The 25,220-nt window shown below is 36.2% G+C and overlaps 4 protein-coding genes across 7 annotated transcripts in view; all 4 read right to left on the reverse strand.

The window, feature by feature from the left end:
- Positions 1 to 7,822, reverse strand: part of LOC100184439 (brefeldin A-inhibited guanine nucleotide-exchange protein 1) — a 31,964-nt gene extending 24,142 nt beyond the window's left edge. For 3 of the 4 annotated variants that reach the window (XM_026838562.1, XM_018815677.2, XM_009863811.3), the window contains exons 1-12: positions 7,671 to 7,822; positions 6,969 to 7,111; positions 6,235 to 6,265; positions 5,766 to 5,892; positions 5,142 to 5,288; positions 4,282 to 4,395; positions 3,726 to 3,791; positions 2,680 to 2,733; positions 1,588 to 1,645; positions 1,060 to 1,182; positions 630 to 758; positions 150 to 273 (exon numbers count right to left, since the gene is read on the reverse strand). In XM_026838562.1, the coding sequence (XP_026694363.1) occupies positions 150 to 273; positions 630 to 758; positions 1,060 to 1,182; positions 1,588 to 1,645; positions 2,680 to 2,733; positions 3,726 to 3,791; positions 4,282 to 4,395; positions 5,142 to 5,288; positions 5,766 to 5,892; positions 6,235 to 6,265; positions 6,969 to 7,092 (1,097 nt within the window). In that variant the 5' untranslated portion in view covers positions 7,093 to 7,111; positions 7,671 to 7,822. The remainder of the gene's footprint in view (positions 1 to 149; positions 274 to 629; positions 759 to 1,059; positions 1,183 to 1,587; positions 1,646 to 2,679; positions 2,734 to 3,725; positions 3,792 to 4,281; positions 4,396 to 5,141; positions 5,289 to 5,765; positions 5,893 to 6,234; positions 6,266 to 6,968; positions 7,112 to 7,670) is intronic. The other variant, XM_018815674.2, reaches the window with a different exon arrangement.
- Positions 7,823 to 9,776: 1,954 nt separating this feature from the next.
- On the reverse strand, positions 9,777 to 14,353 carry LOC100181294 (intraflagellar transport protein 88 homolog). The gene is made up of 5 exons (XM_002129438.4): positions 12,528 to 14,353; positions 11,961 to 12,172; positions 11,447 to 11,611; positions 10,702 to 10,801; positions 9,777 to 10,431 (listed from the first exon to the last, which is right to left on the reverse strand). The coding sequence occupies exons 1-5, from the start codon at positions 14,308 to 14,310 to the stop codon at positions 10,190 to 10,192; spliced, it is 2,502 nt and encodes an 833-aa protein (XP_002129474.1). The 5' UTR covers positions 14,311 to 14,353; the 3' UTR covers positions 9,777 to 10,189.
- A 1,162-nt stretch (positions 14,354 to 15,515) lies between these two features.
- On the reverse strand, positions 15,516 to 21,758 carry LOC100182072 (L-threonine 3-dehydrogenase, mitochondrial). Its single transcript, XM_002129569.4, has 8 exons — positions 21,250 to 21,758; positions 20,869 to 20,982; positions 18,950 to 19,123; positions 18,387 to 18,535; positions 17,896 to 17,986; positions 17,131 to 17,249; positions 16,445 to 16,595; positions 15,516 to 16,053 (listed from the first exon to the last, which is right to left on the reverse strand). The coding sequence occupies exons 1-8, from the start codon at positions 21,401 to 21,403 to the stop codon at positions 15,929 to 15,931; spliced, it is 1,077 nt and encodes a 358-aa protein (XP_002129605.1). The 5' UTR covers positions 21,404 to 21,758; the 3' UTR covers positions 15,516 to 15,928.
- A 1,249-nt stretch (positions 21,759 to 23,007) lies between these two features.
- Positions 23,008 to 25,160, reverse strand: LOC113474741. Its single transcript, XM_026837079.1, has 2 exons — positions 24,664 to 25,160; positions 23,008 to 24,291 (listed from the first exon to the last, which is right to left on the reverse strand). The coding sequence occupies exons 1-2, from the start codon at positions 24,756 to 24,758 to the stop codon at positions 23,535 to 23,537; spliced, it is 852 nt and encodes a 283-aa protein (XP_026692880.1). The 5' UTR covers positions 24,759 to 25,160; the 3' UTR covers positions 23,008 to 23,534.
- Between the last annotated feature and the right edge of the window lie 60 nt (positions 25,161 to 25,220).

A 25,220-nucleotide genomic window follows, 5' to 3' on the forward strand; every position in this document is an offset into this window, starting at 1 on the left:
CAAACACTTGTAATCCAGCATTAGGCGATGGAAACTACTAAAAAGAACACAGTTGAATTGTAAATTTGACCCGCATACTAGGTAATCAAGTACTTTACTAATATAGAATAGAAATTGATATGCCAGATATATTAAACTTAAACTGATACCTAAACACAAGGAAAGCATCTTTTTGCAGAACATGCGAAAAGTTGACGCTCCTCTTAAGAAGATCATCATTGTAGGAGCTTGTTGCATCCGATGATGTCACGGATAAACGGGAGGACATGGAAGCTGGGAAGGAAGAGGGTTGAATGAAGAGCAAATATTTAAGTTTTATTTAATGACAAACCACCACAAATAGCGCCGTGTTATAATGACTGTAATTTCACGCCACGCGAGGTTACATTAATTTAAAACACAAAATTGAATATGAAAATATTTTTAAGTTGATTTTATGAACAGGTTCCAGGTTCATAGCTTGCTACTGACTCGCTGTTACCATTCCGATTTAATAAAAAAAAACATAAAACTGTGAAAACAACAGTTTAGTTAATATATAAAAGAACTTACTTTAGTAAAAAAAAAATAAAAAATAAACTCCAAATATAGACAGAAAAATTAAAAATCTTGTTTAGTTTTTAACTGACCAAGTTGATCGAACTCTGCTTCTTCTTCTTCTTCGTTTTGTGCGACGACAAAATCGACGATGTTTGAAACTATTTCTTCAACGACCAAACTTGCTGAATCATCTGATGACTCAGCTACTCCGTTCACAACTGAAATAATTCCGAAAAATAATTTATTATTTAAAAAAAAAAAGATTTTTTATTTTTTTTAAAGAAAATAGTGTAAAAGTGACAAAAACAGTTACCTAATTTTTTTTTGTTTTAAATGGTGCAAAAATACATATATTGGTCCAAATATATTTAATATGACCCTTTCTGTTATTACAAATTTAATTAGACTCCTATTTCTGCTCTTCATTTGTGTGTTACAGTTTTGATTTGTACGACCCGTATTAAAACTTATTCATCGAAGTACTTTGGAGCGAAATTAACAACTTATTCAACAAACTACCTTGGAATGCTCCATCCTCAGACTCAGTTGCCCCATTTTCTTCACCCTTCTGTGATGTCATAATACCATTTGTGTGATCAGCAATCATACTGGTGTGGTGTTGATCACTTTCTGGTGCATCATCTATAAAAACAAAATATATTACTGTGGGGCAAGATGGGATATCGTTAGCAGCTTAATCCCATATTTCCTAAACGTGTTTTTAACAGTTGACAATGCTGTTTTAGAGTCGTAAGGATATGTGGTTATACAATTCTGTTAAAACTTTGTTAACTACCAAATGGGAAGACAAAAGAGAATAATGCAACATCTTATCCCACCTTACTATATAATATTTATTTATAGTGGGAATACTTATAAAAAAATTAAATTTTTGTTATGTACAGCTGACATTTTATAGGATACAGTAATGACCAACTGGGTTAAAGCGATTGTCATTTAAGTATTTTGCCCAAGAACACAACGCCCACAATGGTAGCAGTATCGCATCTCAACTTCATTAAATACACACAGATCCATATACTGTACCTTGAACAATTTCTCCATTTTGTTCATTTATTGGAACTTGTATTGACTGGTTCAATTCCTGAAGAAACACAATTATTTAAGATTTTAACTTAAAGGATTTAGTCCAGTGGGTTCTAAACTGTGTGTTGCAACGACTTGGTGCATTGTTTTAATGTTTAAATGTGTTCTATTCTATATGGGTGAGGTCCCATAGTGAGGCACGCCAATGGTACTGAGATTTAGACCGAGTTGGCCCATTACCCCAACATTTTATATGCACATTCTATTCTATATGGGTGAGGTCTTACAGTGAGGCATGCCATGGGTACTGGGGTTTAGGACAGAGTTGACCCATTACCCCAACATTGTATATGCACATTCTATTCTATATGGGTGAGGTCCTACAGTGAGGCATGCCATGGGTACTGGGGTTTAGGACAGAGTTGGCCCATTACCCCAACATTGTATATGCACATTCTATTCTATATGGGTGAGGTCCTACAGTGAGGCATGCCACGGGACCTGAGATTTAGGCCAGAGATGGCTCTTTCCCCAAATATTGTATATGCACATTCTATTCTATACGTATAAGGTCCTATAGTGAGACAAGGCCAGGGCCAATCTTGGTCCAAATGCTAAGACCCACGGGGTGCCAGGTTGTAGGTATTCATAAGAATATAAACCTAATAAAAGTTAAAGTCAGAAATACAGTTTTGGTATTTATATACAAATATCAACCCAAACGATTGTCTTAATTGATTAAAGCTTGGTTTTTTGTGGGATTATGTGTTAATGTATTAGCAACACAAGCTTATACAAACAGGAGTTAACTGTTAGTCGTTTCATGCTTTTGTTTTTTAATATTTTTGGCGTCAAATAACTTGCTTAGCTTGATACTGTATGACGAGCGATCGCCGATCATGCACAGTGAAATGATATAAACAAGTCATCCGGTAAAAAAACTGTCAATTTTATGGTGAAAAAATTATTACTTTTAGACCAGAACTGCTGATGTAAAAACAAGCAAATTAATAAAAATTACCATTTTTTTCTAATTTTGTTCAGGGCAGAGGTGCCAAAAATGTTATTATGCAAATATGCCATATATTTCACCTGTTCAGTCTCTTTCTCTTCTTGAAGTTTTTTAGCCAAGCTTTTGTCATACTCCTACAGTGCAATTAACACAGCATAAGCCACATATGTTAGTACATACAAAACTACTGGATTATTTGTGGCAAGTATTTTAATACAGGAAGGTAAAAAATGTTTCATGTAAAGTATGTTAACAAGCTTTTAGGCCATGCAAAGTCTAAAACCACAGAATACTAAGATACTATGGTAAAAGTACTGTATTTTTACATCCCTGGGGCAGTTTATACTATTTTTGTGTTATAATAATAAGATGGGACACCTTTGACTCATAATATCCAAATATCCTGATCGTGTTTTAAACAATTAACACCGGTCTATAGGAGTTGTAAGGATACGGTTTTATAATTCATTGAATGTTCTTTGTTTACTACCAAATGGGACGAGAAAATAGAATAAAAAGGTGTCCCATCTTTCCCCATCCTACTATAATATAATATATTTTTTATCTAAAGAATTATGTATATTAAGGGTGTATCTGTATATAACAAAAATAATTAAATCAAAGGGGGGAGGGGTGTAAACAACACTCCTTTTGAGTTATAATAATATAAGATATTTTGTTCGGATGTTTTATATTGTGGTTATGTCTGTTTCACCCTTTGATATGAGCGTTTTTAGAATATTGACAACCTTGAGACCTTGTTTCACCCTTATGTTTGTTTCTTATGTCACTGGTTAAACTTTGTCTCACAGCGGTTATTATGAGTGAATTGCATCGTCACTTAACTAGAATAAGATGATCAAGCTAAATGCATTGATGTAATGCAATATTGCTTAAAACTATCGGGGGAAAGGAATTTTTACATATCTAAACACTGTACTGTACACAACACAAAACAAGTAGAAAAACAAAAATAAAAACATGAAAAAAAAAACAAGAAGAAAAACAAAAAAAAAACAAAAAGAAAAACAAAAAGAAAAACAAGAAGAAAAACAAAAAGAAAAACAAAAAGAAAAACAAAAAGAAAAACAAGAAGAAAAACAAGAAGAAAAGCAAGAATACATACCGCTTGTGCTTCCATTCTTGAGAAGATTACGTTGAGCATTTGAGTCAGAGTCGCCCTCGCTGTCGTCTGTCAGACAACGGTAATCAAACATTATTTGATGGATTATTTAAATATGAAACTAGTTTGGCAAGATATAGGAACCCAAATATGAACAAAATAAAGAAACGCTGGTGAACATGTATATATTAAACTATTATTTTATAGAATTATAAAACATTTAATACAGGAAAAAAAATAATGAAAAAATGTTTTTTAATGCTATTATTTTTATAGCATTATAAAATCTTATAAAACATTTTTTTTGCATTATATAAAATACTATAAAACATAGCATTATAAAACAAGCTATCATTTTTATAGCATTAAGAAAACATTTTTTCAGCGTTATACAAAATTATATAAAACATAGCAACATTTTTTCATTAGTTTTTTTTTCAAGGGTTTAGTAAATTCCATTCGGAAAGAAAAATAAATTAAACATTTATGCATTTTTATTCGTATTTAAATTCTTATATATTTAAATAGAATCAAAAATTGAACTTAAAAGATGATTTACCTGGTTCACCATGTTTCGCGAAGCAAGATAAATGTTATAACACGTTCTCACTGCTTGAAGTAACGTTCCTTCATGGATTTCACAATTATTACTTGTAACTGCTGTCAGAAGTACCTTGAAAAAGAAAGGGAATTTTGCTGATGCTGCTGTTAAAAATAGTATGACGTATGTATGGTACTGTAGGGGAAGATGGGACACCTTTACTTTTTATTTCCTACAATTTGGTAGTAAACAAAGAATATTCAAAGAATTATAAAACCATTTTCTCACAACTTGTTAATTGATTAAAAGAAAACACAATCAGGATTTTTGTATAGTATATGCTAAAGGTGTCTTTACTTCTCCCACCCTGCTATATACATATGTGAATTTGTATTCTGATATACTGTATACAGTGTATGAATTGTGTATTAATGCATAATAGATTTAACATGATTGTACAAGAGAATGATGCAGTTATGAATAAAGGCTGCAGTCTTAACACTAAAACATCATTGTTAAAGTTAATGGCTGTATCACACCCAAAGAATAAACAATATTTAAATGAGACACCCAAGCCAGCAGCTAGGTTAGAATTCGCCAACAACATTTAAGAAAACTGACTCCTACAATTTACATAGCCGCATAAAATAAATATATTGAAGTCGACGATAAACAAATCCCACAATTTAAAAGCTGGCTTCTTTTTACTTTCGGCAGCTATAAGACTTGCAAAAAATCTACACAAAATTGCAAATAACATTAAGGTCTCATACAAGTGCAAGCAGTTACATAAAACACTCTTCCAAAAGGTATAAAAACAAATGTAGATTTTAAAAAACAAATGTAGTACTCTTAAGTATAAAACTAAATGTAGCTACCTTTATGATTTGTAATTGAACATGTTCGTCTGTTTGTATTCCATTAAAACATTGGCAAATGGCATCAATTACTCGGTCAATTAAACGCTTGCCCGGCACTGATGAATCAGGTGCATTACCCACTAGAATCCCATATACAATCATTTTCTGATAAAAAAAAAGAAGTATCTCTAAATATTTTATAAGTTAGGGGGGAAAGACACATCTTCTGAGAAGAGAAAATGTATATGTTAGCTTTAGGTGCTTAAAACAGAGGTTTTTTGGTCAGTTTTAATACAAACATGACAACTCATGTTCCCATGCCCTTATGGGCAAGACACTTAACGGCAATTGCTCCAACCCAGTGGTCGCTTGTGGGCTGTGTGTTGAGGTTAAGGGCCAACTCTGGCATAATTCTCAGGTTAGGTCCCCTGGCATACCCTCACTGTGGGACTTTACCCATTCCATACAGAATAGAAAGTTATTACCATTCTATAAGTCATAATATAACCTACTGAAAATTAACCATGCAGAAAACGTTTTCCACATACAACAGGCGTATATTATAATAACAAGCCCAAGTATCAGGTTCCATAGCATGGCCTGCCAAGTAACTTGATGTTCTAATTCATATAGAGTATTTACCTGTAAGCAATCGAGTGCAGCAGTGACAATACTGGGTGATTTTGATTTACAAGCCATCTCGAAGACAAGGAAATATCGGTCTGCCTCAATGATTGTGAAAGGAGACTTGGGCGGTCCATCCCCAGGACTAATGAACAAAAAACTTGTTTAATCTGGTTCAAACTGGATTTAGACCAAAACAAGATGCCCAGACAAGAATTTAACTACATTTTAGCACAAACTGGCTCCGGCATAATTTCCTTTTTTAAGTACACAATACACAGACATAATATATATATATATATATATATATGAATGTATAAATGACTAATTAAATGTAACTTGTTTTATCCTCGACTGGGCGGAAAACGACAGTCGTTATAACACAGGTGTTTTGTATCATACACCTTGTATATATACCTCATTTCTTAGGTGTATATATACCTCATTTCATATGTAAGTACTTGTTTAGTTTAAGAATAATATTTACCTATCATGTTCCAGGTCTTGTTTGATTTCATCTGAAAATAAAACTTGATTTTTGAAAATTACTCCAATGAAAATAAAAATAAAAAAAAAATTTTTGGACTAAATATACTATAATATATAATATATATATTTTTTTTGTACTAAGTATGAACACAGTAGGATTTTGTCTGACAATATAGCTCAGTAGTTAGGTGCTTGTATAGTAACTGTTTCGATGCTCTACACTGATTCAGAGATTCTTATATGTCATAAGTTATATTTTTATCAGTGTATGTGTCTTGAAAATAAACACTTAACGGCAATTGCTTTAACCCAGTGGTCACTAATGGATTCTAGCACCCTGGATGTTGGGATAATGGGCCAACTCTGGTCTAAACCTCAGAAACCATGGCGTGTCACTGCATGACCCTACCCATTTAGAATAGAATGTGCATATACAATGTTGGATAATGGGCCAACTCTGGTCTAAACCTCAGAAACCATGGCGTGTCACTGCATGACCCTACCCATTTAGAATAGAATGTGCATATACAATGTTGTGGTAATGGGTCAACTCTGACTTAAATCCCAGGTCCCATGGTGTGCCTCACTGTAGGGCCTCACCCATATAGAATAAAATGTACATATACAATGTTGTGGTAATGGGTCAACTCTGGCTTAAATCCCAGGTCCCATGGTGTGCCTCACTGCAGGGCCTCACCCATATAGAATTTATAAAATTCAACAAACACATACCTAGCGCTAAACGACAGGCTTTCTTAAGTTGTGAATTCTGAGATCTCTTGAGCTCTTTATCAGCAAGTATTCGTTCCAATGCGCGAGTTAAAAACATGCTTCGTGTCTGTTTACTTTGCTGCATTCCGAGAATCGAATTCAATCTGAAAATTATAACAGACTTTATTTGCAGCAATTTTTTACATATTTTCAAAGTTATTTTCAATACAAACTGCAGACTTTTTTTAAAAAAAATATATACAGTGTGTATTGGAGAGGCCTAAGGAACACTTTAGAAAGTCACTGGTCACTAGGGGTAAGTATAGGCCTATGCTACCCTAGCATTTTTTTCCACAGTGGCGTCATGGGATGAGTCCTTAATAGTAATAGTACCAAATAATAAATAAATATAACTCGTTGCATGGCAGGAAAACGATAGTTGTTGGGACATGGATGTTCTGTTTCATAGCTTACGAGTTACCATCCATGTGACTTTACCCTCACATTGCAGGGCAACGGCAGTTGGTTTTCATACTGAAGTTCTGTTTCATACTCGTACCCTTTTAGGCCTAATTTTTTTATTTATTTATTTAATGCAGCCTATGGCTTATTTTGTTTAAGCACATGTTAGGTACTATAGGTAAATAAAGCATTAATGGTTTGGTCCACATTTTACATAAAAGTTTCCACAGTTAACAAAGTAAATCACCCAAACTAACTTACCAAGTTAATGAGATTCTTAGAGTGACATCGGTTGTTTGGTTTCACTATATGTTCGTATAACGTTCAATGTAAAGTACTCAATTTGTAATCAGTAACACAACTGAGACAGAACAGCAACTGGTCCTAAATTCTACTCCAATACTTATTATCCTATGGTAAAACAAAATAAGCGGCACTATAGTGAATAAACATAAAGCGGCACTCCGCTACCTTTCAGAATAGGCTGGTGGAAAGTGTTAGAGGTTGGTGGTTAGGGGTTAGTAGTTAGCAAATAAGGTGGGGGTGGGGGGGATTCTTTACTAGCACCAAATAAGCAATTTATGCCAAAATTGTCCTGTAAAACGATGGTATATAAACGATAAACATTCCATTAATTCAACCAAAACAACTGACCCTCACTGGACCATATTAAACTGACCAAACTGGTAAAATCTTAATTCTAATTACTTTAGGCTGGGAAAGTACCCAAACCCGACACGTCTGGTGATAATTCCAACTCATCGGCAAATTTCTCGTGATTTTCTTGAGTACAAGATTTCTATTAAACTACTCAACCATAAAAACTTAACAACCTCTTCGTCGGCAAACGGCCACCTCAATGCAAAAACAGCAAATAAATGAATGTATATAACATACTATATCCTTGCTTGGCCGGAAAACGACAGTCGTTATAGCACGGGTGTTCATGCCAGCTTACGAGTTACCATGTATGTTAAATGTACGAAAAAGCCATCTTCCATTAAATAGAAGTCGTTCCAAAACCTTTAAAATTGCCCCGACACACTCCCAACATGTTACTTTTAGTCGTCTCTGATTGTTTTTTTTACAAACAAAAACAAATATTGATTTTGATTACAATCAACAAAACTATATTTTGCAAGATGTATATAATGATAGTAATAGAATGAATGTAACTTGCCCTATGCTGTCATGGCGGGGCAAGGGCAATCGTTATAATATAACACGGATGTTCTGTTTCACACATACGCTAAATTACGTTACCGTGTATGTTATTTTTGTGGGAGGTATTTAAAAAATATGCGCCATCATTCAACCAGTCATCTTGCCCCACACTACTATAATAGGATGGGGGAAGATAGGACACCTTTTTATTCTATTTTCTTGTCCCAGTTGGTCGTAAACAAAGAACATTCAATGAATTATAAAACCGTAACCTCGCGACCCCAATAGACCGTTGTTAATTGTTTAAAGCACGATGAGTTTTTTTGGATATTATGTTCTTAAGGTGTCCCATCTTACCCCAACCTACCAAATATACAATCGTAGGCCACAGTTGATTGGAAAAAGACAAGATACTAATATGATAAAATTAAACTTTTTCAACACAAAAACGTCTTAGAGAGCACCAATCATTCAACTTGTTTCAATATAAAGTAGGGTGGGGGGAAGAAGGGACATCTTTAGCTTATAATATAGTAGGGTGAGGGAAAATGGGACACCTTTAGCACATAAATATCTAAGTATCCTGATTGTGTTGAAAACAACTAACGGTGGTCTATGGGAGTCGTGAGGATATAGTTTTATAAATCTTTGAAGGTTCTTCGTTTACTACTAAATGGGACGAGAAAATAGAGCTAAAATGTGTCTCATCTTCCCCCACCCTACTATACCCAAATATCCTGATCGTGTTTTAAACAATTTCGTACTATGCAGTGGCTATCAGATTGTGAAACCGCGTATGTTTTGTGCACTAACTGGATAGCTGGATAATATATTTCATTAATGTTTAACTTGACAAGGGTTCGGCCCAAGTTATAGCTGAACACAGAACTTCTCAACCTTTTGGGTTAACGCCGCCGGCGTAGTGTATTGGCACAGTATTCTAAAGTACAGTATACTATGCCAACTATGGTATTGGTTTAAGAAAGGGCTCACAATAACCCGAAGATACGTATGCAGGTCGAAGAAAAAGTTCCGTTTAAGTTACGTGTAGTTCCACAGCACATATTTTATCGTATTCAAGTGTATTTTGGTTTCAGTTTTTGCACTTTTTCGTGAGTTGGTTTGCAGCACTCAGTGAGAAAAAATCTAGAATAAAACGAATCTGCCTGAAACCTGTCTGTCAAAAATACACACAACATTTTTGTACATACAAAAATATATGTCACAACACAACCGCGATAAAAGTAACTAAACATGACATACAGTGAACGTACATACAAAAATATATAACTACTGACAGGTTCAAATAAATTAGACAAGCACGTATAAGAGGTTTAGGCATTTGCTATGGTACATATATACTGGAATATTTGAAGGGGCTCACAGCCGTCACAGGTTATCCGACACCAAAATCCAGCAGTTTAGAAAACTGACATTTTTTTAACTTAAAATCGGATTTTTTTAAAGAAATATCAATTTTGTGAAAGTTTTAATCGGAAAAAGATTGTCGTCATTTTTCTGTCAAAATCGTCCCTATTAATTTCAGAAGTTAAAAAAAATGATATTTCTTAAATTAAAAATCGGAACTTTTTTAATTTATCATTTTTTGTGAAATTTTAATCGGGTAAAAGATTGTCGTCAATTTCTACGTCGTCAAAATCATCGTTGTTGTCCGTCCGAGACCTTGCTGCAGTTTTCGGACGCTCCACGGCGGGCCCTAATGGATCACTATACGAAGCATCAATATTTTTTCGACCGTTTTCTTGGATATTTATTTCGGAGATGACACGGCGTTGACGGGCAGAGCCGCCACCGGAGGCACTGTTGCCACGGCTGCCACCTGAACTATCTGCGCTGTCTGGAAAATATTGAATGTAACTTATTTGTCCTTGCAACATATTAATATTACATTTTCCATCCTTTGCAAAAGTGTTATTAGTTATTACCAGTGGTGCAGCCAGAGTGAAAGTTTTTAGAGGTCGCGACCCCAGGCTATTTAAAATATATATATATAAAAAAGCATTTTTGGAACCTCCCCGTGTTATGTTTTCTGGCTACTAGTTATAACTAATGTTATAAGCAATCTAATGTGTTTTTTGTCAAAACTAATACAGTATATGTGACTTACCAGGTGCTTTGAGACTTTTCCCACGTTTTGAAGCGCTTTCAGCACGCTGGGCTTTTGCTTCGTGATTCTTTTCAGCTTTTCTCAATTTGTTTGCGAACTCCTGGTTAAGAAAAAATATGTCGGGACTTACACAGACATACAAAAAATTACAACTAATAAAAAAATTATTGGATCATTTTATTTTTATGTATGGCTGACAATTTGAACAGCCCATTAGTGACCATTGGATTGGAGAAATTATCGTTAAGTGTCTTGCCCAAGGAAACAATAAAACTGTAGCGTCTGGGCTATGACAGACATGCTAACATGCCACGGCAAAAAAGAGCAAAATACACTGTGTCTGTATACAATTTCAATATTAACAATATATCAGTGGCTCATCTGGTATAAAAACGTATAGTGCATTTCCAACGTTTCGTCTGCCATACGAGACTTCATTCCNTGATGAAGTCTCGCCGTAGTTTTACGGACGCTCCACGGCGGGTCCTAGACTTCATTCCCTGATGAAGTCTTGCCGTATGGCAGACGAAACGTTGGAAATACACTATACGTTTTTATACCAGATGAGCCACTGATATATTGTTTGTACTATGCCTGGTAGCAGAAGTAACAGAAATTTCAATATTATCCATAACATTTTGTTTAATGAATTTGTGTATGGATATCAATACAATGTGCAAATCAATTGTTTAAAAACTAAATTGCCTGCTATTTAACTTATTATTTAATGCGTCATCAGTTTTACCTGTAGTTCTTTGTTTAATCCCAGGTCTGAACACAATCTGTTGAGATATTTCAAACATTCAATGTTGTCGGGAAATTTTCCATGAATTTGTTTGTATTTTTCGAAAGCACCTTGATAGTTTCCACTTCTTCTATAACAACTGGCTACCATTAATTGCCATTTCACCTGCAAAAGAAATACAATATCTTCAAATTTTGAATCCACAGCACACAGTTACAAATAAAGTGTAGTTTTACTCAGCACATATTTTGGAGCATTACATTAAATGTGTTGCCTAATGAATAGTGATGCATACGCCCACATTCATTAGCAGCGTCAAGCCTCGAACCCATATCCTCTGATCTACAAGCTTATGCCATAATATATATTGTTGCTGTCGGGCATATCATATTTGTATTTATTTATTTCCTATTAAAAGGATGCAGAAACGAGGTCAAAAGATGACCTGAACAGGACGTCAAAAACCGCGACAGCAAAGGTGTTGCCACAAGAGCCAAAACACAAGTATTTTTACCTCATTTGGTTGTATCACAGCAGCTCTTTCAAAATACTTTATCGCTTTTTCAGAGAACTGAGATTCCACATAATACCCGCCAAGCCATTCTACTGTATCTATATCAGCAGGAAAGAGACGGTAGGAGTCCATTCGATAGGCGAACGCTTGTGTGCGATCTCCATTGTCTTCATTCTCACAAATATCAGCCATTCGCGACATTACACTCGCATCTACGAAGGAAGATTTGAGGATAAAATAAAAACATATTGTTTTTAGATTGTTACAGCTACAGGTATTTCTGTCTACCCAGTAAATAAAAACCAAATGTTGCTGTTTTTAAATTTATTGATTTTAACTGGATATTTGGGTTTCTAAAAAGATTCTTAGTGGCTTTCTATAAAACCAAGCCATTCCCAGCTGTCTGGCACTGCTAATTGGTTAACATACCTAACCTAGAAGTTATGGGTTCAAAGTTGTGTCCTTGAGCAAGCCATTTAACCACAATTGCTTCAACCCAGTGGTCACTAATAAGTTGTCTAAATTGTCAGCCATACATAAAAACAAAAAAAAATCTACAAACTATACCTGTTGGCACAATTCCCACACACTGCATGAGCCATTCCATCGCTTGCGTCCCATCTTCCATCATTTCATATAAGGAGGCGATTTGGAACATAACCTGTGCGCTGTTTCTCACAATGTTATGTAACTTCATAAAGCTATCAAGAGAATCATCAAGTCTGCCGAGTGATTTGTTCACCAGCCCTAGATTATACAGAGCTTCATGGCACGAGGAATCGTTTTCCAATGCTTCTTTATACAAAGTAACAGCTCCTTCTGCGTCCCCTTCCCTGTATAAGCAGTTTGCTTTGTTTGTGAGGGAAGTTGCGTTAAACCTGTCAGCTTTAACAGCAGCATCAGCATATCGCTTTGCGTTTTCGGCGTTTCCTTGTAGGAAATAAATGAACGACAAATTTGTTGCAGCCTGTGATTTAACATGTGTGTCTTTTTTCTCAAATGTCTTCAGAATACTCACAGCCTGGTTAAAGTCCCTTTCTTTGAGGTACATAAGCGCTTTATGGATTTCAAGATCATTGGCCAGATCGTGGTAAGGGGACGCTTTTACTTGTTCCACGCACCAATCAAATCCTTCGGAGAACGAACTCTCAATGGAAGGAGCTATGATTTTCGCAGCTGCCAAAATACATCTCTCCGCGATCAGTTTTCGGCTTCTTTCCAGTTGTCGTAATGAGTCGTTTCGAATCGCATCCAGAAACACACTCTCCTGTGCGTTATCCGTACTCACAGTGTATTTGTCCTCATCTTCGATGCCCAGGTTAACTGACAGCAGCTTCAAGAAAGCTTTGCTCATCTTATCCTTATCCCCCAAAGCAAAGTAACATAAAATCAAGTTCAAACCGCTTTGAAAGTCGGGTTTTTCGCTCATAATATGCTCATATGATGTAACAGCATCATTATATTGGCCCATCTTCACGAACACTGCACCAATATTCTGCATTATTCGAATCCTGGTTTCTTTATGACTCGTTTGCACTTGATCCAAGGCCATCCTGTAATACTTGATAGCCTTCGCCAGCTGTCCCTGCTTGAAATAAATGTTCCCAATGTTAACTTTAATTCTCCCAGAATTGCTGAACATTTTATTTTTAACAATAACATTGTACGTGTTAATTGCTTCAGGGTACATCTCATTTGCTTCATATTGACAAGCAAGATTAAACAGAACTGAAAAAGTCAGCTCTAAACTTATTCCTTCACTTAACCCAGCTTGTTCTCTATGCCGAACCAACTGTCGCTCTTTTTTCCCGGCATCTATAGCTTTTTGCTTTGCAGTCAAGAAGTCACCTTTATTATTAGCAATCGCACTTTCTTCTATTAGCTCCCCTATTGCTCTCTCCATGGCTTTGATCTTCATTTCCGCTGTTTCCTCTTCCAATCCATCAAGAGGTTGCGCAACCCCTGCGATCCCCCTCGTAGCTTGGTTTAATGGGTCAAACGCACTCCCTCCAAAAACCCCACGTTTTGGGGCAGACGAAAACCCAGCCCCACTGACCGAGGTCATTGGACGTGCCCCGATATCGGAATCACTTGGCACTCTTCCTACAGAAGAAGCTAGATTCGCTCTTAAACCAGCTGCCGTACCCATAGGGGGTTTAGCAAAACCCCCAGCCCCACGCAAAGCAGTCATCGGGGGTCTTCTCCCATGGCTGGTTTTTACAGCTTGCACAAACCCTTCGTCCTCTCCCAGGTTTTTAGTGTCAAAAATAGGGTTATAGTCGTTAAAACCTCCGTACAAATCATCATTTCCATCTTCAGATGCCAACCGAACATTGGCAAGCCCGGACATTTTACAATTCTTTTCAAAAAAATTTTTTTTCAGTTCTAAATACTAGCCTAAAAAAATGAATTTTTTGGTAAAATACGTTAGTTTTCGGTAAAAAATGTTCGTTAGAAGTAATTATAAGAAAATGTATACTAGTTGGAATAAATTAGAAAATAAATCTATTATGTTTATAATAAATCAAGGCACTTTATATAATTTAAAGAAATATGTAAGTTTCGTCTGGAACACAAAATCCAGTGGTTCTCTTTTTTTAAAAAAAATGTTGTTCGAAACGCAGCTACGATAATCTAACATTAATATAGATATGTACAAAATTAGGCACATAAAGTAAAAATTTGTAATTCCCTACAAAAAGACGCTTAAAACTGACCATTTGCGTCTAGTATTAGACCACGAAACAACATATTATCTACTTCTAGATCGTAGCAACCATTCAAACAATTTCATACTGAGGAATTTACGAGCTTTTAACATTTTTAAAGGGAACATTATATTATATATATTTTTGTAATTTTTACAAAATATTTAATTTGTTTAAATTGATAAACGTTTAAAACACTGTAGATAATTTAAATTTAAACAATGTGACTGTAATAATATATAAAACAGCGTGAATTTCTACTGATTTTGCTGTGCATCTTTAAAATAGGAACTGCTCTTAAATTTAAAGTGTTTAAGATTTATAAAATTAATAGTCGCTAGGTAGCGCGAGTTTTTATACACTGAATGCTTGCAACCTTCTGTATAACCGCATGGCGGGGGATAACAGTCGTTAATAACCAGGCTGTTCTGTTTTATATACCTCGTGCTGCCTACGAGGTAACTGTGTGGGTGATTGTTTTTCTGTATGGCTGACAACTTGGAAAACCCATTAGTGACCACTGGGTTGGAGCAATTGCCGTTAAGTGTCTTGCTTAAAGACACATACGCCCACAATAGTAGCAGCGACAAGCCTTAAACTAATTACCTCTGAGTTAGAGGCAGACACGCTAACCACTGTGCCAGAGTGCCGTTAATTTCCATGAACAAAAAAATAATAAGATACGCCTATAACGGTAGAAACAACGAGCCTTAAACGGATAACCTTCACTACCACTAATTACATACAGACTCCGGTGCTCCGGTTAGATTTGTTAGAACTACGTTTAACTATGCTGATACACTGTCTGTCATCTTTACATCTAACAAAACCAACAACGGCTTCTCGAGGTATAAAACGCATCTTAATAATTACTGGTACAATTCTAATTTATTATAAATAGAAACAATGAACGTGATATACTTTAAATAAAAGCAGTTTTGCCTAAGAAAAAAAAATGTTGACGTTTAATAATTTTATCGTTTAATAAATATAATACTGTATCGATTATATAAAAAAGATGTAGCTGTATAAAATAATACTTAAAAAACGCTCAGGTAAAATTTCATGCAAAGTAATGGGGACCATTGGGGTAGAAGCGCAGCCAGAAACAAATTAGTGGGTTTTACAAAAAAATTATTATTATATTAGTATGTTTTACGTATTCTTATTTTTTTTTTTTTTAATTTAAAAAAAGGGAGTTCTTGATCCCTGAACAACCCCCTGGTTGCGTCACTGTTTGCAGGACTGTCGAGCACATTATCACCACATCTGCTTCTTAATTCCCTCAAGCATATATTCGACCAATTTCGACAAGTCGTATTTGTGCTCCCATTCCCAGTCTCGGCGCGAGTTGTCGTCTTCAAAAACATCTGGCCAACTGTTCGCTGAAAGTACATTGGGTGATTGAATGAATGTATGTAACCTATCTTCGCATGGCGGGGAATAACAGTCGTTATAACATGGGTGTTCTGTTTCATATGCCTCGTGCCAGCTTACAAGTTACCACGTATGTAACTTATTTATCCTCGCATGGCGGGGTAACGACAGTCGTTATAACACGGATGTTTCATACACCTCGTGCCAGCTTACAAGTTACCACATGTTACTTGTATATATATACTGGCAGGGGCAACGACAGTCTTTATAACACGGTGTTCTGGGGTTGTTAACTGGTAAAACGCGATTGGGGAATGTGGGATATTATGGTTTAACAGTTTCCCATCTAACCGTACACTACTATTTCAAATATACTATATTTAAAATATATTGTTGTACCTATTTCCTGAAGCATTGGATTGACATCGTAAGTGATTTCAAAATTAGGAATGTGTTTTCGTATTTCATGCGCGAGCTCTTCTGGTGTGAAACTCATAGAGTTGATATTGTATACGCGCTGGTGCAACTTTGAAACATCTGTCTCCATAAACTGGAATATAGAAAATGTTAAATTCTTAACCCTTGAACTTAAATATGAATATCAACCTCATATAACTTTATGCTCACGACTCTAACTTTTGTCCGGCGCCGTGGTATAGTGGTTAGCGCGCCTGCCTGTAACCCAGAGGTAACTGGGTTCAAGGCTCGATGCTGCTACCATTGTGGGCGTATGTGTCGTTGGGCAAGACACTTAACGGCAATTGCTCCCACCCAGTGGTTACTAATGGGTTGTCTAAATTATCAGAAATACATAAAAAAAGAAAAGAAAAAATCCCAAAAAATAATTACCCACAAAGTAAGATATATGGTAACTCGTAAGCTGGCACGAGGTGTTAAACCCGTTCCGGCCACGCGAGGATAAAGTAAGTTACATTCATTACATACATTCAACTTTATGCTCACGACTCTAACTTTATTCTCACGCGTTGTTGATTGTTAAAAACACTTTGAAACCTACACGGTCGAGTTGTAATAATACATACGCATATACGATGTATGACGATGTTATTTAGATAAATACATACCTTTATAGTTGCATCAAGACAGTCATCGATTTGCATCATAGGCAACCGTGTGTCAGGAGCCACGTTGCAAACGAAGCTACCATTAGATAACGCTTTATGAAATATCTCCACAGCGTAATCTGTGTGTTGTAAAAGTGGAAATTAAAACACGTATAAATATGGTTAATAAGAACTGCCTTCGTAGTACATTTTTGCATTTTACAATTGTATATGTAAATATAGTAGGGTGGGGGTGATGGGACAACTGTTGTTCTATTTTGTCTTCACAATTGGTAGTAAACAATGAAAATTCAATGAATTATAAAACTGTGTTCTCACGACTCCCATAGACTGTTGCTAATTGTTCAAAACACAGTCAGGTCATTTGGATATTATGTGGAAAAGATCTCCCGTCTTCCCCCACCCTACTATATATGTATTCGCTGTTTGAATTAATTACAACCGCGAAGAGAAGGGAATTAGCGGCAAAACAACAGTTGATTAGACATTATAATAATAATAATAATAACTTGTATATTACAGAAAGGTGTAGGTTGATGGGACACCTTTTACCTCTATTTTCTCGCCCCGTTTAGTAGTAAACAAAGAACATTCAAGAAATTATGAAACTATATGCCCATGACTCCCATTGACCGTTAGTAATTGTTTAAAACACGATCGGGATATTTAGATATTATGTGCTAAAGGTGTCCCATCTTCCCTCACCCTACTATATATTACCCTATGGCCTATACTAGAGATATATTGATCACACTTGCATATTACCTGTTGTTCCACCGCCGGGTTTCGTGTCGCATGATATAATACCAGGAAATCGAAGACAACGAAAATCCAAGTTGAATCGATGGTGGTAGTACTGCACAAACAACAATAATTGAGACGTAAAACACGAGCCAGCATGAATGCATGAATGAATGAATGTAACTTATTTATCTAAAACAACAGTCGTAATTATAACACGGGTGTTCTGTTACATGCACATTGTGCCCGCTTACAAGGTATACTGCGTAGTAACGTCTTAGGTAATCTTCAGTATGGCTGACAATTTGGACAACCCATTTAGTAACCACTGGGTTGAAGCAATTGCCGTTAGGTGTCTTGCCCAACGACCCATATGTACACAATGATAGCAGCGACGGGTCTTGAACCCAAAACTTTAGTCTTGCCGGATGGCAGACGAAACTTCGAAAATACACTACGTTTTTCCATACCAGACGACCCGTTGATAAGGTCAAATAATCCACAAACATAATTACCTCGCCCATACGTTCAGCGTGAACTTTAGCAACCCCGTATATAGTCTTTGGTCGTTGTATGCAAACATCCGGGGTCGGGTTTCTGGGGGAATCTGTGCCGAATGCCCCAATAGTGCTTGGTATGAATAACTTTAGCCCAAGTTCGTTGGCTGGAATTAAAATAATATGAATTGATGAATGAATGAATGAATGAATGAATGAGTAAATGAATGAATGAATGAATGAATGAATTTAGATTTTATAGTGCAGTACAGCTGAAAATTCGTAAGGGGGGGGGGGGCATGAGACACTTTTTTATTTTATTGTCTCGCTCCATTTGGTAGTAAACAAATAACATTCAAAGAATTATAAAACCGTATCCTCACGACCCCCATAGACCGTTGGTAATTGTTTAAAACATGAATAAGTTATTTGGATATTATGTGCTAAAGGTGTCCCATCTTTCCCCACTTTATACTAAAGAACATACAAAGAATTCTAAACTGCATCCTCACGGCTCTGTACTAAAGATGTCCCGTCTCCCTCACCCTACTATACAATTTGCTACAGTACATGTTTCTTACCAACATCCAATACATTGTGCATTCCATTAATATTCACTTTGACCGCCAGAGGGACATTCGCCTCACCCACCGCGCTGAGCAATGCGCTGAAATGTATCAGCCAATCAGCGCGGTGGTTCACTGCCAATTCTTTTATTGCGTCATAGTTAAGAGTGTCAGCATATGCATAAGGTCCTGGAATACAAATTTGTGCTTATTTATTTTAAAATTCACAGGTTTAAGTAGAAGAAAAATATCTTAAAAGTAAAGTTACATGCGTAGTAAATCGCAAGCGGGCTCAAGGTGTATGAAACAGAACACCCGTATATTATAGCCTGTTGCTGCCCCGCCATGCAATGATAAGCAAGTTATGTACGTGGTTACTCGTAAGCTAGCACGAAGTATATGAAACAGAACACTGATGTTATAACGTTAAGCATTTCGATCATTAAACCAATTTGTTAAAGAAACAGAATATAAAATATGCAGCAGCATCTGCGTGGCCTACATTGATTTAGTGATCGATATTCTGCATCCTTGATTGATTGAGGTTTCTACTCTAACAACATATGCTGTTATAATTTAAACATTCCATTACAGTTCTACAATAGTCAGACAATTGGCCTATATGCATAAACCATGGCTGACCTATATATATAGTAGGGTGGGGAGAGACGGGACACCTTTTAGCACATAATTTCCAAATATCCTGATCGTGTTTTTACCATTTAGCAACGCTCTGTTGAAGTCATGAGGATACGGTTTTACAAATTTTTAAATGTTCTTTTTTTACTAACAAATTGGTCAAGAAAACATAAAATGAAAAAGTGTGAGTGTCCCGTATTCCCCCCACCCTACTATATATATAGGTCAACTATGGTTTATGCATATATGCCAATTGTCTGACTAATGTAGAACTGTAAAGAGATGTTTATAATTACACCCTACCTTATCCCCTCGTTTTAATGTGCTACGGTTTATAGTCTCTATAAGCGCTATTCTAATTACTTCCTTAGAGTTAGACGTATACATAAACTGTATTGCTGACGTATATAGTAGGGTGGAGGAAGATGGGACACTTTTTCATTTTATGTTTTCTTGACCAATTTGGTAGTAAACAAAGAACATTCAATGAATTATAAAACTATATCCCTACGACTCCTATAGACTGTTGTTAATTGTTTAAAACACGATCAGGATACTTGGATATTATTTGCTAAAGGTGTCCCATCTTCCCCCACTCCACTATATATACTATATACAATAGAGTGGACCTGTATGTTTTGTACTCTAGTCTAAACAGTGCTTTAGTGTACCATGGTTTACTATAGCCTATATACGTAATTGTAATTATCCAAACTATTATGACATATCCCATAAACTATATAGTACAGGCCTATGTTGTACTATATAGTGTATATGCGTTGTTGTAATACCTTCTTTTAGAGTTAGACGTATTTATATAATTATATATGGACGTGTACACAAACTTTAGTACACCTATGTTACACCATAGTACTTTAAATACTGTTTTAGTTTACTGGGGTTTTACTATAGCCTAGTATACGTTATTGTTTTTATTTAAACTGTTATAGTAGGATGGGGAAGATGGGACACCTTTTCATTCTATTTTCTCGTACATTTTGGTAGTAAACAAAGAACCCTTAAAGAGTTATAAAACCTTGTCCTCGCGACTTTCATAGACCGTTGTTAATTGTTTAAAACACGATCAGGATATTTGGATATTATGTGCTAAAGGTGTCCCATCTTCCCCCCCCCCCCACTATATGACATATACATAAATTTAGTAGACATATGTTATACAATATTTATGTGCACTAATGCAATTACCTTCTTTCAGAGTTAGACTTATATTGACACATACGTAAACTATAGGAGACCTATGTTGCACTATATTGCATATGAGTCATTATAATTACCTTCTTTCACTATACTTTTATCAGGAATACGAATATCAGTTAACAAAACGTTTTCTCTGCCGTACTTGCTTCGAAGTTTCTTCGCCAATCCCTGCCCGAGTTGCCCCAGGCCACCTGGCAAGATAAAACGGTTATATTGGCTTTCTATTTAAAATAAATGTGTATATAGTAGTTCGGGGTAAGTTGGGACATGTTTTCATTCGCCTTTTTCGTCCCATTTGGTGGTAAATATAAAATATTTATAGAATTATATAGCCGTATCCTCATAACTATAAAGTGCGTTATTAATTGTTTAAAACGCGGTCGGGAAATATGGGATATTATTTGCTAACATTATCCCATCTTACCCCACATCACAATACACGTAGTGCGATACTGTACCTGTAATTATGATTCGCTTTTCTTTGTTTGAAGCTTCGGAATCTGAATAATTTCTGCGTGATGATGCAAAAACTGTACTTTTGTTGCTGCCATGACATGCACTTTTACCCAACTGCTTCAAAGTTACTCGACAAATTGCAGTGATATTTTTCATCGTTAAAATATCTGCTTTTTGATAATATAAACTGTTTACAGAAGAAGTTACAATTAGTAAATCTAGATTTGTTTGCCTTTTTTATTGACGTGTTTCTGCATCTTCTCTGACACGTTGTTTTGCATGAAAATATCTACTACAATAACTACATAATAACGTGCAATGACGCAACTTCCGGTATACGCGAATTACGTCATGGACGAGCCCATTATTACGTCATAGTATACAGGATTTGCTGCATAGTGACTGGCGTTCTGTTTGCGTCTATCTTTAACAACTGTTTCTGTCTTTCTTTTCTGTCGGTGCCTTAATCCAAAAAAGAAAAACGAATCAATATTTTAACAATAAAAACAGATGCTGATTTTGTACGGAAATAATTGATTTTGTTAATTAACACAAGCTGCTACATAATCTTGACTGGCCGTATTTGTCCTTTGCAGATAACAGAGTCATTAAAACTGTATTGCGAAATTTGGAACACCGAAACTAATACAATAGGATATTTATAATTTCACATTGTGCGGATGAGACACAACACGTTACAGACGCCGCGGGTCATCCAATCAGATTCTCCGATTGCGTTAACGCCCAGTTTCACGCTCTCAACCTCAAGGCACGGAAATTTCATTCATTAGCGGCACTTCTAATTAAAAATCTGGCTTTTTATATTGTTTTATTACTATACTATAAACTCTTTATAAAATTCTCAATGCACTTTCTCCAATTAAAAAGCGGGTTTTATACTGTCCAATTACCTTAATAAGCCTACATAAAAGTACCTTCTATCTTGTATGAGAACCACTGTATATATACATGCTCAAATTAAAATTCTAGCTGTAAAGTCTTATTACTGTTACATTTTCAATATGTTTCATTACTGTTACATTTTTAATAAAAGTGTATAAGAAACGCTGTTAAAAGAGCTCAAATTAAAAACGTTGCAGTTAGTTTATAATGTTCCAATAACTGTACTAAGCTTACAATAATAGTAACCTGTATAAAACGCGTGTAACTTGCTGCTCAAATTAAAAATTAAGCTAGTTTAGTTTTACAACTTCCTATTATATGCTCAGTTTACTATAGAAGTATCTTGTATATGAAGCGCTGTATTTCGCAATACTGACTCACTGAATGCCTGCACACGTTGGAGCCTTTGCTATTTATATAGTAGCCATTTCTGGTGTTTATAGTTTCAACACGGAACACATTACCGAGTCATAACATATCATCTAATATAGTAGAATGGGGGAAGATGGGACACCTTTTCATTCTATTTTCTCGTACATTTTGGTAGCAAACAAAAAACATTCAAGGAATTATAAAACCTTGTCCTCGCGACTTTTATAGACCATTGTTAATTGTTTAAAACACGATCAGGATATTTATATATTTCGTGCTAAAGGTGTCCCATCTCCCCCCCCCACTATATATTATATTGTCTTCTTATACACCAGCAAACATGGTCATAGACGGCATGTCCACTGCCGACCTTATATCGCACGTTGCAGCCCGCGTTGTAGTATTTTCTACATGGTCTATATATGAAGCCGCAGGCGAATAACGATTACCTGCATTTATAATCTGATGAATTCAAATACAACATAAATGAACGGGTTCTATTTATTTGCACAAGTTCCTGTCTAAACGTGAACATTCTATAATTTGTTTTAACAATCTGGAACTTGTATATATTACACTTTAACAAAGAAATTGAACAAAAGACAGCAATTCATAACTCGCATGTGGGCTATCACGTTACTTTTTATTAAATAGAATTATTATATTTGAAGGGATTTGTTTATACGCCAGTTTTAATGTAAACATAACAGCCGATGTGTGTAAGATACGAAGTTAATCTTAAAAGTTTAGTTTTGTAAAACTAAATTCATTTTGATGAAGTTAGAATGGACGCTTTGAACTAAAATGCCAAAATAAGTGGAAAGAATAAAGGGAGTGACCAGAAAATACGGGTTTTATGCAACTTAGACCTTTAGCACAAAATATCCAAATATCCTGATTTGTAGGAGTCGTGAGGATACGGTTTTATATTCCTTTGAATGTTCTTTGTTTACTACTAAATGGGACGAGAAAGTAGAATGAAAAGGTGTCCCATGTTTTCCCAAAACTTTATCTATGCCATCGGTTGAATGGGTCTTCCAGCTGTTTCAAGCCAACGCAGAATGTAGGAATGTTTTCTCCGGTAATTCGGGGTCATGTTTCGGACTAGGGGGAGTCCCATTTGATCAGAAAAACGAACCCGCTTTTGTGAATTATCCGACGCTTCGGGTTTCTGAACTTTGGGTTTCGGATCACTCGTTTCGCGAACCCAGAGCCGCGTTGTAGCTGGAACGACGCGCAGCACGGGCGCCATCTTGCGGGCAACAAAATTCGGGTCATTGTTCCGCCTGGGACCAAAGTAGGATCGCATTTGGTCATGGTAGGCTTGAATACTTCTAACTTTAATCGGCGTGGATCCCAAAATAGACGCCTGGGTAGCGGATACTTTAACGTTAACATCGGGTTTAACAGGTTGCGGTGTTGAAGGTAATGCCGGAGTCGTTCGCGCAGAATGTTTATTGCTGTGAAGTCGTAATACCGAGCTACCCCGCGAAATAGGAGAAGGGGATTTCCCTTGCTTCGTGACGTCACTATTCCATGACGTCATAGGCGGAAGAAGGTCTTTAGCGCTTGAGCGCCTCCTAGCGGAGCGGTTATGTTGTGCACCTCTTCTCCAGATAGGGGAGACGCCTAACTTTGTTGGTGTTAGAGCGAGAAGCTGTTGGGTGCTACTTATAACTGAAGGATAACCGTAGTTGTGAAGGCGGTTTCCTCTGTAATAGAAGTTTTGCAACGACGCTGATTGTAATGACGCTCTGCTCTGCAAGGTCCTGGAATTTAATGTATATTGTTAACACCGAGAATTTGGGTAGGCTACATTTCTTTAGGCACAGTATGCAAGGACCTACTCGCCACAACTGTACATAATGATTGACAGTTCGCTACCCTTCAATTTGCCCAGCCCCGACGTTTAACCGCAATTGCTCCAACCCAGCAGTGTCGGTATATAAAACATCTTTATAAACGGACCTTTCTCCAACCCAGTGGTCACTAATTGGTTGTCTGAAGTCTGAACTGTCAGTCATAGGGTAAAATAATCACCCACAAAGTTACATACATGGTAGGCCTAATTTGTAAACGAGCACGCGAGGTGTATGAAACAGAACACCCGTCTTATAAAACAAGTTACATTTATTATTCACCTTTCAATTTTTTCCCTTGTTACCAAACTTTTGCCGCAAGTTTCAAATGGATAATGAGGCGTGGTCACTGTTGTGTGAGATACACCTGCTGCCATGCTGGTCAACTATAAGCTATTCACTGCTATATATATTACTGTGGGGTAAGACGGATACCGTTAGCACATAATACTCCACAATTAACAGCGCTTTTTAGAGTTGTGAGGAAATAGGGTTTGAGGATATAGGGTTTTAGAGTTGTGAGGATTTGGAGTTGTGAGGTTATATAGTTCTGTAAACATGTTTTAATTGTTTACTACCAAATGGATAGATAAAATAAAAATATGTTCCGTATTATCCTAACCTGTTATACCGTCTTGCGCGACATAATATACAGTTTATTCCCTGTAGTTAATTAGCGCATATAAGAAACTGCAATATGTAGTAAAATACACCGTATAGTAGGATGGGGGGAGATGGGACACCTTTAGCACAGAATATCCAAATATCCTGATCGTGTTTTAAACAATTGGCAACAGTCTATGGGAGTCGTGAGGATACGGTTTTATAATTCTTTGAAT

Source organism: Ciona intestinalis, chromosome 1 (assembly GCF_000224145.3).
Source record: "Ciona intestinalis chromosome 1, KH, whole genome shotgun sequence".
In the NCBI taxonomy this organism is placed as follows: domain Eukaryota; kingdom Metazoa; phylum Chordata; class Ascidiacea; order Phlebobranchia; family Cionidae; genus Ciona; species Ciona intestinalis.